Below are 12,308 nucleotides of genomic sequence, written 5' to 3'. Positions count from 1 at the left end.
GAAAAATCCCTCTGTGCTGAGGCCACTTTTAAATAACCCAAGGGTTTTTAAAAACCACAGAAATGACAGACTGCAAGATGTGGAGAAAGCCATGCTCACCTCCCAATGCCCGGGGATTACAACACCGCCTTTTCTATCACCTGCACTGAAAAACGTTCTTTTCATTTGCAGTAAAGAAAGCATAAAAACAACAATGTAATAAATGGCTGAGTGCCCAATGGACAAGATATATCATTTCTTTAAAAATATTGGTTCAATTTCAGTCTTCTAAGCCTTCTTTAACAACTCAAAAGTTTTTGTCTTTTTTTTTTTAAGGGCTACTGAGATATTGTCTTTTTTAGGTAGCTACTACATTAGTGTAAATAATTTCCTCTTGCACATTTAACATTCACTATATATCTCATGAATAAAATATCTCCATTTCCCCTGCTTAAAAAAAAGAGTATTGCTGTCCGGTAGTTTCTATTTCCATTGGTCATAATTTCCATTATATTTCTAATCAAAAATACATATATACACCCGATCTGCAGAATGAAAAACTCATAGGCTGAGGGCAAAGAAAATATAAACCTGATTACATAGGGTGATACATTTTACCTTTTAATCACTTATTTGAAATGAGAATGTAAAAAATTGCGAACATTTGAACAACATAAAACATTTCTATATATTATTTTCACATAAATGGATCAGAAAATTACAGACCAGAGTTACCCTTTAAAACAGGTGACTTATAAGGTTTATAAAATTATCTTGGTGCAAATTATCATCTGGATATTTTTGTTAACTAGAAGTATATTTAATATATAAAAATTATCTGAGAGTAGAAATATTGCTAAATACTCAATGTAAATTTTTATATATTTATTCTATTTAAATGGCTAACAGCCACCTAGATTTTTACACAATTATTTAAAAACTATTACTTTTAACATTTTTAAACCTTTTTATAGGTCATTACAGCTGAACAGACATAAACAAACATGGACCTAACATACCTATTAAAAGAACAAACTTGGAAATATTTGGAATTTTATAGGTTTAGAAGCTAGGTGTGGCAAAAATTGACATTAAACAAAATTTGTGAAATCAAGATATGAGTATTTCTTTGGAAAAACACAGACTATTAAGTGCACAGCATATTAATCTCTGTTTTGAAAAGAAATACTAATATCAGTCATAAAACTCTGATGGGTTACTTCCCCCCACCGCATTGATTTTTAGAGAAAATGGGAGGGAGTGAGAGGGAGGAGAGAGAGAGAGAGAGAGAGAGAGAGAGACAGAAACATTGAAGTGAAACAGAAACATCCATTGGTTGCCTCCCTCAAGCACCCGACCAAAGGTCTTGGATCAAACCTGCTACCCAGGTATACCTGTGACCCTTTGGTGCACGGGCCAATGCTCTAACCACCTAGCAACACCGGCCAGCACCCTGCTAGGTTACTTTTTAAACCTCCTGTAACTGTTACTAGTTTTATTGGCTATCCCAATGAAATTTTTACTCTGTACTATAAGAAGAAACTAAGTTTTTTAAAAAATATATTTTATTGATTTTTTTACAGAGAGGAAGGGAGCAGGACAGACAGTTGGACACATCGATGAGAGAGAAACATCGATCAGCTGTCTCCTGTACACTCCCCACTGGGGATGTGCCCACAACCAAGGTGCATGCCCTTGACCGGAATAGAACCTGGGACCCTTGAGTCTGCAGGCTGACGCTCTATCCACTGAGCCAAACGGTTAGGGCACTAAGTTTATCTACTAAGAAGCAAATATTAAGTACCTTTGAGGAAAATATATCTGATAAAATCTATATATTATAACATGTATATTTCAATAAATTTTGTATACTTAAGTGTGGTTGACTGAAAAGGTATTTTCAAAATTTATTGAAAATAAAAGGTTCAAACTCTAAAGGATCTATGGGATAGTATGAAAATACATATGACTCGAAAAGGCAAAAATCCTATTATGTATAAATAGTCATCTTTGCACATTACAAAATATTTAACTAGTGAATAAAGACAACTACAAAATACATCATTTCTACTATATGAGGTAGAAATGTGAACTGACTTGGTAAGAACATTATTTGGGTATAGTTTCCAACATATTTTCAAAGGGATTTTATCCTGGATTGGGGTATATATGAAATCTTATGATTGTACAGCTGATAATATTCCAACTTAAATAGCTGAGCTGCTACTTTCTGCACTAGAGGAAACTTGTGGCAAAACCATGACTGAAAATCAAAAAAGTGAATTATTGCTTATCTTTGGTGCCAAGCTCCTTTGCATGAGTAATATATTCAACATATTTAAAAATTGATTAAAACAGGCTTTAAATTAAAATACACTGAGAAAAATATACCCTATACTAATTAAATATGGCAGTAATTTATAGTTAAATGCTTATGCCCTCAAGCATAATCAAATTTTTCCGTCTTTGGTTAGACAAGTTCTGGAGCTGGCCCAAGATTAATATCCCGTAATCTTTATGATTCTTGCATGGAGGAATGTAGCATTCTTTTTATTTTTCATTTTATTATGTTTTTTTAATTTTTATTGTTGAAAGTGTTATGAATGTAGGATCCTTTTAAGAGCCATGAGCAAATTTAGACAAGAATGATTTCATTTTTTACCCTTCACCTTGTGTGGTTGCCTTGCACCCCAAGAAACACTCTCTTAAAACACTAGTACTAATCCAATCCTCCTTTCATATGTAAGATAGGTAAAGGATAGTATTGCAGGCAGAATGCTAATGGCACTCAAGATTCCCACTCCACATAGAGATGTCCGGTATAATCTCTACCCTTTGGGTGTGGGTGGGCCCTACAAATTCAATAGGGTGAGAAATCACTCTCTAGATTTTAGTACTTTATATGGTGGCTGTATTGTAGTTCTTATTAAATAATGTTAAATGACTTCCTCATAGTACATCGGAAAGGCAGATTCTTTTGCTGGCCTTGAAGAAGTCTGCTGCCATGTTGTTATAGGGCCACGTGACAAGAACTGCAGGTGGCCTCTGAGGGCAAGAGCAGATCCTGGATGACATTAAGAAAACAGGCACTTGAATCCTACAATGGCTAGGATCTAAATTCTCTCAACAACCACAAGAACTTACAGGGGTGGGCAAACTTTTTGACTCGAGGGCCACCATGGGTTCTTAAACTGGACCGGAGGGCCGGAACAAAAGCATGGATGGAGTGTTTGTGTGAACTAATATAAATTCAAAGTAAACAACATTACATAAAAGGGTACGGTCTTTTTTTTCAATAGTTTTATTCATTTCAAATGGGCCGGATCCGGCCCACGGGCCGTAGTTTGCCCACGGCTGATTTAGACTATGGCTCTGAGGTCCAGAAAGATCACAGCCTATGAAGTGCCTTGATTTCAGAGACATGGAAGCATGGGATAGACTGTTGAATCTCAGAGGGAAGGGTTGGGGGGTGGGAAGAGATTAACCAAAGAACTTATATGCAAATACGCATAACCCATGGACACAGACAATAGTGCAGTGAAGGCCTGGTGTGGGGCAGGAGCTGGGTGAAGGGGGGCAAAGGGCAAAAGTGGGTGGGGGGGGACATCCATAATACTTTCAACAAAAAGATTTTTTAAAAAAGAAATACCTTGATTTCAGCCTTGAGACAGTGGGGTCAGCTAAACAGTGCCTAGAAACCTGACCCACAGAGACTGTGAGATAGTAAACCTGTGTTGTTTTTGGGTTTTTGATTTGCAACATATAAATCTAATACAAATAGCAACATGCTAATATCATTGTGTTGATATCATTGTGTTCTAAGAGAAACTTCAACGGCTAAGTATTAAAAGTGACTTTAATTTTGCAGAAGTTCAAGACCTTTGTCAGTTCTCTAGAAATATATATTTTATACCTGAATCTTTTTTTTCTCAGCCTCGACATTCAACACATAATTTCTATTTTCTTTGAATGATGAGTAAATTAGAGGTAGACATAAACTTGCAGTATTTTATGTAGAACTTTTATATTTGTATAGCATTTTACTATTTAAAAGGTACCCTAAGATGTCAGACAGGATAGCAACAGAGGCTAGTCTATTCTCTATAAATTCTCCCAGAAAACCATACGAAACAAGTAGAAATGCAAACCCAAAAGATCACTGACAATGCCTACAACAAAACTAGCTATTAAGGATCTCCATGAGCCCCCAAGTACTGCGGATGAACTACTGGGAACTTTAAACCACGCAGAGTATTAATATCTTGCAGGGAGAAGCAGCGAGAAGGAACCAGTTTTGTCAAACCTGAGAAAAAAAAGAACTCTCAAATTCCCCAAACATATGCACTGAGAGTGTAGCGTCACTTTATTTTTTTTTAAATATATTTTATTGATTTTTTACAGAGAGGAAGGGAGAGAGATAGAGAGTTAGAAACATCGACCAGCTGCCTCCTGCACATCTCCTACTGGGGATGTGCCCGCAACCCAGGTACATGCCCTTGACCGGAATCGAACCTGGGACCTTTCAGTCCGCAGGCTGACGCTCTATCCACTGAGCCAAACCGGTTTCGGCATAGCGTCACTTTAGAATGATAGCTGAACCTGGGAGACATTTGTGCTGCTTTAACCTGTGGGTGATTGCAGGGGTCTGGGGGAGAGATGAAGCCCTGCAAATCCTCAAAATGAACCTGCCCACCCCACTTCCAAGAACAAACTGCAAAACTTTTTCAAGAAAAGGGTAAAGAAGGTCAAGGAAAAAGCAACATTCGGATAAAAGACGAAGGTATCATAGATATCCTAACTCCAAGAAGCTAAGTGGTCATATCCTCTTACTTGACAAATACACGTAGTTTCTATATCCACTGTGCTAAGAAAACTTTCTTTCAACACTCCAACATTTTTATATCCTCCCTTATATTTCTGTTCCTTAACAAGTCCATTTCTGGATTAAATAGGTAATATTACTGCCTTTATTTTGGCATTTTCAGTGGTTTCTTAATCTCCTACATTCTAATTACTCACGACTTTACTAAAACTGCCCTCTCTGTAGCATTAATGATGTTGCCTATCATTTTTAAATGTTTTTTTTTCCTTTTACAAGTGTGATTCTGAATTTGCACTAACCTGATTTGGCTTATACTACTCTGTCTGCTCAGTCTGTTTACACTGATATTCCCATTCTACTGCCAACGAAATAATGGCATTTTCCAAGTTACTTTGATAAAGTGTGAGAGGGAGAGACAGACAGAGAAAGCAAGTAAGAAAAAAAATAAGACGGAGTGAGAGGGAGAGGGAGAAGGAGAGGGAGAGGGAGAGGGAAAGGGAGAGGGAGAGAGAAAATCCTTCAGGGACCATTAACTCCCGAGGGTTCAATAATTCAATCTATTGTGAGATTTAATCTATTCTGATAACATCTTCTCTCAGCTCCAGGATCATTTTTTTAAAACAATTGCACATGGAAATTGAAGAGTTACAACTGAGAAATACCTAACATTTTTGATGTTCTCACAAAAGCCTACTCTGTCTCCTTAGCTCCCTCTTGCTGTTAAATACTTTGTTTTCCTAGAAGTAAAATGGAATTGGTTTTCAATTCCCTTTCATCAGCGACATCCAATAAAAAGTTAGTTACATAAACACCCCTGCTGGGCAGCTTCTCACATCAGCTCCACACTTCCTGTCCTTTTGTGACAACACTATTAAATATCCTGGCAATCCTCTAATTTCTCTCTGCCTTTCATCTCTCTCTGCTTGAATCAATCCAAAATATTACTAATGCCATGTCAATCAAACACTGTTCAAGCTCCTTCGTGGTCCGCATGTTGTCTTTAAAATAACTACAGAATGCCACTGTCTAACATTAAAATCCTCCCCAATTTGTCCTAGCTCTGTATCCTGCTGTTTCTGAACCAACTAGACTAATATCTGCAAACCTATCCCATTCGTGCCTGCCTCTAACTTTTTAATCAAACTATCTGCCTTTCCTCTAATTGTTTGTAATTTCTCATTCTCTTGATAAAATTTTATCAAGCCTCCAAATGGAGTATGGGGAATAAATCGCTTGTTATCAGATGGCCACACATTCCTCTTATGTCACATACAGATTTTTTCCAAAATGTGTTTTCAATCATATTTAATACCTATATAATTATATGAGAAAATAGTCAATATCACACATATGAAGATGAATTACACGGAGTCCCACTTCTGTTAATGGCAATGCAGCTTGTATTGAACTGTCTCACAGATAAAGATGATGAGCTAAGTAAAAACATATAAAAACATTATTGGAAGGCACTGGAGATTAGTTAAGAGAGACAAAGACTGAATCGTTTTTATTTTATTTTTGTTAATCCTCACCAGAGGGTATGTTTGTCTGGTTTTCAGTTTTAGAGAGAGTAGAAAGGGGGGAGGGAGTGAGAGAGAGAGAGAGAGAGAGAGAGAGAGAGAGAGAGAAATATCATTGTGAGAGAGATACATCAATTGTTTGCCCCCCTACTCATGCCCCAACCAGGCCAGGTAATCAACCAGCAACCCAGGTACATGGCCTTGACTGGAATAAAACCTGAGACCTTTCAGGCTGAGGCTCCAACCACTGAGCAACACTGGCCAAGGCTGAACAGTTTTCAATTTAAGGTAACCCACAGTTCATGTTATGAGAAAGGCTGCAGTGATGGCGAACCTTTTGAGCTTGGCGTGTCAGCATTTTGAAAAACCCTAACTTGACTCTGGTGCCGTGTCACATATAGAAATTTTTTGATATTTACAACCACAGTAAAACAAAGACTTATATTTTTGATATTTATTTATATATTTAAATGCCATTTAACAAAGAAAAATCAACCAAAAAAATGAGTTTGCATGTCACCTCTGACACGCGTGTCATAGGCTCGCCATCACTGGTGCTAGAATCAAGCAGAAAACTAGAGACTTTTTAGATTGGAAAGCCATAGAAAAGACATGCAAAGTACCAGCTCAGATGAAAAGCGAGAAGATATAACTGGAAACTGAGTGAGGAACCCTGAAATCTGTGTGTAGATTCTCCCCCAAATCCTTGGCTGACACATGAACTGCATGTGCAAGCAGACCATGAAAAGCAGTGGCTGGAAAATTGAAAGATTTGTGGCTGCTGATCATCCTAAAAGAGCTTTAAGTCCAGCTGAGTAAACTGCCTGCTAGAATAAAAGTCAACTTTCTTCAAAAGATAACAGAATCCAAGATCCAGAATGAAAACATATGACCTATGATGTCCAGTTCACAATAATAATTAATAGACATGCAAAGAAACAAGAAAATATGATTCAGAGTCAAGAGAAAAAGCAGTCATTGCAAACTTACTTTAGGTTGACCCACATTTTAAATTAGCACACCAAGATTTTAAAACAGTTGTTAAAAATATACGGTCAGTCACTTAAACGTAAATATAGTCATTATGAATAAAAACCGAGGGAACACTTAGTATACAAATAAAGAAAAAGAGAAAGGGACGATTCTAGATCTGAAAAGTACAATATCTACATGAACCATTAATGGGGTGGGCTTAAGAGCATATTAGGGATGTCAGAAGAAAGGATTAATAAACCTGCAAATAAATCAATAGAATTTATCCAATTTGAAAAATAGAGGGGAAAAAAGGTTGAATAAAAATGGACAGAATCTTGGTGATCTGTGGAACAATGATATATATAAAAGCGCAGCATGCTAATTAGACCAGATGTCCTTTTGGATGACCTTCTGGACAAAGCCAGGTCCAGGTGCCAGAGGGATGCCGGTGCCAGCAGCCGGGGGAAGAAAGGCCTACTCTCGCACAAATTTCATGCATCGAGCCTCTAGTGTGCCATTATTTTCAATAATATTTCTGCCTCATTCCCTCTTTCTCCTCTTCAGGGGGGATATTTATGAAACCTGAATTTATACCAGGAAGAGATTAGAGGACAATAAACATTTTTAGATGCTGAAAGAAAAAAAATGTTACCCCAGAATTCTATATCCAGAGAAAATTTCCTTCAAAGATAAAGATAAAATAAAGGCTTTTTCAGGTAAATAAAAACTGAGAGAATTTTTTTCCAATAGATCTGCACTATGATGTATACATATTGTATATATGTATTATATGTGTTTGTATACACATATGTATGTATATGTATATCCATGTGTATACTCATGTATATATGTATGTACATGCATATGCATTCTTTGTATATTTATTTATGTGTAAATATTCTGACTGCACTGGACCCACTTTCCTTCTATATCTTCAGCTAAAGTTTCCTATTATATCATCTGCACTGTCTCTTTAAAATAATTTAGTAAATGCACTGTGATGTGTTTGTGCATGCTACTTAACTTTAATCTATCACTGGCGGGGGGTTAGTTAACATTTAAAATATGCTAATCAAAAACCGGCCTACAAGGGCACTTAACAGATGAAATACCTCAATCAGGGCACTCTCCAGAGGCAGCTTAGAGCAAGCACTTCAGATATTGTTAATTATATGTGCACCTGAGTGTTCACTACTAAAGGAAATATCAGAAATAACTTTTCTCTAGAGAAATGAATGTTGTGCTTTATATGCGCTGGCTGAAAATACAGGGTGTCCCAAAAATGTATATATACTTTAACAGCTGATAGCTCAATTGTTAAAATCAAATGTATTTTAATGAACACTGCCTTTATACTTATTCAAAGTGTGTGCATACATTTTTGGAGATGCCCCTTATTTATAGTCAGAGCTGCCCTCTCATAATGGGGATCTGAGAATCAAGACCGTCCAGCGGCTCCGCTACAGAGTATGCAGAGCTCTGCTTGATCTGTGTCACATCCTCATGCGGGATTCTGCCTTTTGTCCTAAATCAAAGGACAAAGCAGACCCTGACATCGGAATATTGTTTAATATGCTTCAGAGAGGGACTGTGATGTAAGGTGTTTGAGATTGTGCCTAGGATAAATGCAACTTGAGAGCTTACCCAGTTTGTTAAGATAGGTTATATTTCAACCTATTTCTGTTTACTAACAAGCCTAGTGATGGGGTGTGGGAAAGGAGACATATAGCTCTCACCCACTCATTCTTAATTTATCAGTTTGCAATCTCTCCCTACCTCCAATTCCACCTCCCTACTTAACTTGAAGAAGGAACAATTACAGAATCAACAAGTCCTTGCATGTCCTTTATAAAATCCTATATGTAGTAATTGTAGTCTTATAAATTTATTTATACGTACATACATATATAAATCTATATATATGTTCATTCCAGTTTGGTGGTTACATTAATAAAAATTATATAAGAACACAATAGAGAACGTAGTTTCATATTAAGAAATACTTTTAAGTGGGCAAATTAAGGAAATGAAATTGTTCAGTGAGTGAATACATTAAGAATTAACTGGCTCACAAACTTTATAGCTGACAACGATTTTAAAGGCTCTGAGCGATTATTTCTCTGACTCAAGCAAACAGAATCAGTATTTCCTAAATGCCTTTCTCTTTCATCAAAGGAAATCCCACAACTCTTCATTGAAAACAAATAATTCTCATCATTATTTTTATTGACAACAGTAAATGAAATGATCTTACCTCCATATGGTACCCAACTCTGATGAAGGTGCAAAGTGGGTCGAAAGCTCCAGTGCCACAGGTCAGGAGGTGTGTCCTGTTGTAGTGATGCAAAACCCGAACATAATTTGCACATTCACTCTGGAGCAGAAAAAAAAGAAGAAGTGGTTAGTGGAATAAAAATGTTTAACCCTTTTTTATTTTTGCGTTTCCTAACCCCAGGAATTTAAGTCTTCCCTGGCTAGAAGAGGCAAAAGGTGCAGATGAAAAAAGGAGAAGGAGAAGAGGAAGAAGAGACCTGGATGATGGATGAGCATTTTTGTTAGCAGCGATGTAGGACTTCCACTTAATACCGGGAGTGAATTATTTTCATGAATTCTAGTATGCACTGAGAAATTTTAAAAAAAACACTGTTCGGAAATTTATTCAAGCGTGAAGTTTGAATATGTTCCACTAAGTAATTAAGTTAGTCCCAATGTTGTTATTTTTTGAAAGTACATATAAACAATGATTCAGCAGAAAGTCAGAAAACCAATAATTAGAAAAAGCATCTCTACTCATAAGAAAACAGATACAGACTTTAGAGCATTTACAGAGTTTTAATGTTGGGGAAATAAATCATATCTTCAAACATTAAATTATATAAAGCACTTTAATAGAGAATTTCCAAGTAAATAGATAGAAAACTAGCCAATAAAAATAACATTTTATAGTGATTACAATAAGAGCATAGTTGAGGGATCAGAAAACTCTTTCTACAAAGGATCATATAGTGGACATATTTAGTTCAATGGGGGTCTGATCTCTACTACTTACATTGTGATTGCAACTACTTATCTCTGCAGTTACAGCATGAAAGCAACCATAGACAATACACAAATGAGTGTGGATGCCTATGTTCTAATAAAACTTTATTTATGGCAGGCCACATTTGGCCCAAGAACTCCAGTTTGCCTCACTGGTAATCAACTGGAAGCTTTTTGAGAACAGAATGTTTATTTTACACATCTTTGTATTCCCCAGTTAATCAAACACAGTATCGAATACATATTACACTTAACAAAGTTTTAATACACAATCACTAGGAGAGTTTTATGATCAGTAAGCTGAATGGAAAAATATTTAAAATTGCTTCAAACCAATTTGGCAAAATTAATTCCAGCAAATACCTTGTTGGCAGATTAGGTATTATTACTTCATTTAAAACAAATTATTAGAGAAATACTAAACCTTTAAATGGTAAATATTATTTTGACATTGATACATGCAATAATGCAATAATCAGTAGAGAGAATATTTTATGAGGACAGACTGTGGCTTTAAAGGCTCTGATAAAATACTGTTTGGATGAAAAGCCAGCAGAACCATCTCATCATAAATGATTCAGGTTATAGCATTACTGAACTGATTACCCAGGGCACATATTTATTTCTTCAATTTCCCACTCATGTAGCATTTTATTCTAAGGGTGACCCATAGAGTGGAATAATGTATTTTCCCCCAGGCGTGGAGAAAATATTCTAGTCTCATCTATATATATATATATATATATATATAGGCCTAAGTGACTGTTACGGCTGAGGGACCAGAATGACCAGTCGACCAGTCCCTATGATGTGCACTGACCACCAGGGGGCAGATGCTCAACTCAGATTAAAACATTAAAACCCTGGTAATCAGTGTGCCCCCACAGCCAACCTCCCATGGCCAGCCAACCTCCCCTGGTCCCTTCCCACCACCGGCCATCCTCCGGTGGCCCATCACCCAGGCTGGCAGGCCCCAATTGGCCTGGCCCCAATTGGCCTGGCCCCAATCAGGACTGGGTGAGACAGCCCTGATGGCCCTGATCGCCGGCCAGGCCTAGGGACCCTACCCATGCCCAAATTCATGCACCGGGCCCTCTAGTATTGCTATAAGTGCCTGCTTTTCATCTGTTGAAACACCGACGCATCTTGACTAAGCCAATTAGCCCACATTTTGGCTCAGCCAGGCTTACATTGACATAGCCTTAGAGTGTGTTCAATTCGTCAGCCTCACACTGAGGACCAAGGCAGCAAGAATGTCTTGGCTCATTCCTTGGCTGGGACCCAGTTACTACAGAGAATTGAGTTGGCATAATGTGTGTGAGTCTTTTGCTTTCTTCCTGAAAAACAGGATAAGCTAACTTTCAAAAGGAGATGTGCATGCCTTTCTCCAAAGGTGTGCAGGTGTCATTGGCCAGCTAGGCTGAGCAGGTGAAGGTCACTCCTTCACTCATGTGTTAGTGTGCTCCCAACTCTGACAGGGAGGGTGCTGCCGTCACGCGTCCTCACTCACGCACTGCAGAGAAGCTGTGGGGAAGTGGAATGCTGAACCTGTGAGCAGGAGAGACCCTTCAGCAATATGTGAAATATGTGAGGCATATTTACTGCTTTTGCCTTCTTTCTTCAAACTATTTTTTCTTTCTCCTTTTGTTTCTGCATGTTTCTAATTTACTAAACAAAGGGAAATGAAATCTCCCTGAGTGTGCTTAGTTTTTCCTCAAATTAAAACACTACCTACAAGAGATCAACCGAAGGACTTGTATACATGTATATAAGCCAAACCAATGGACATGGACAACAGGGGGTTGGTGCCTTACTTCTCACATTTGTAATACCTTAGCTAATAATAAAAAAATAAATAAATAAAAATAATAATAAAAACAACACTACCTACAATTTTTTCCCCCAAATACATAGGAAATAAACATTAGCATAAGGAATTTATAAATGTGAGTTGATGAATATAATAAAACAAA

General features: G+C 37.2%; 1 protein-coding gene across 1 annotated transcript in view; it reads right to left on the bottom strand.

Moving 5' to 3' along the window:
- SEMA3E (semaphorin 3E) overlaps positions 1–12,308 on the bottom strand; it is a 222,869-nt gene that overhangs the window by 67,557 nt on the left and 143,004 nt on the right. Inside the window, exon 4 of the mRNA XM_006777144.2 lies at positions 9,551–9,670. Coding sequence (XP_006777207.1) covers positions 9,551–9,670 — 120 coding nt within the window. The remainder of the gene's footprint in view (positions 1–9,550; positions 9,671–12,308) is intronic.

The sequence above is a fragment of the Myotis davidii genome, unplaced genomic scaffold (genome assembly GCF_000327345.1).
Source record: "Myotis davidii unplaced genomic scaffold, ASM32734v1 scaffold49, whole genome shotgun sequence".
Lineage (NCBI taxonomy): Eukaryota > Metazoa > Chordata > Mammalia > Chiroptera > Vespertilionidae > Myotis > Myotis davidii.
This window is presented reverse-complemented; position numbering and strand designations above follow the sequence as displayed.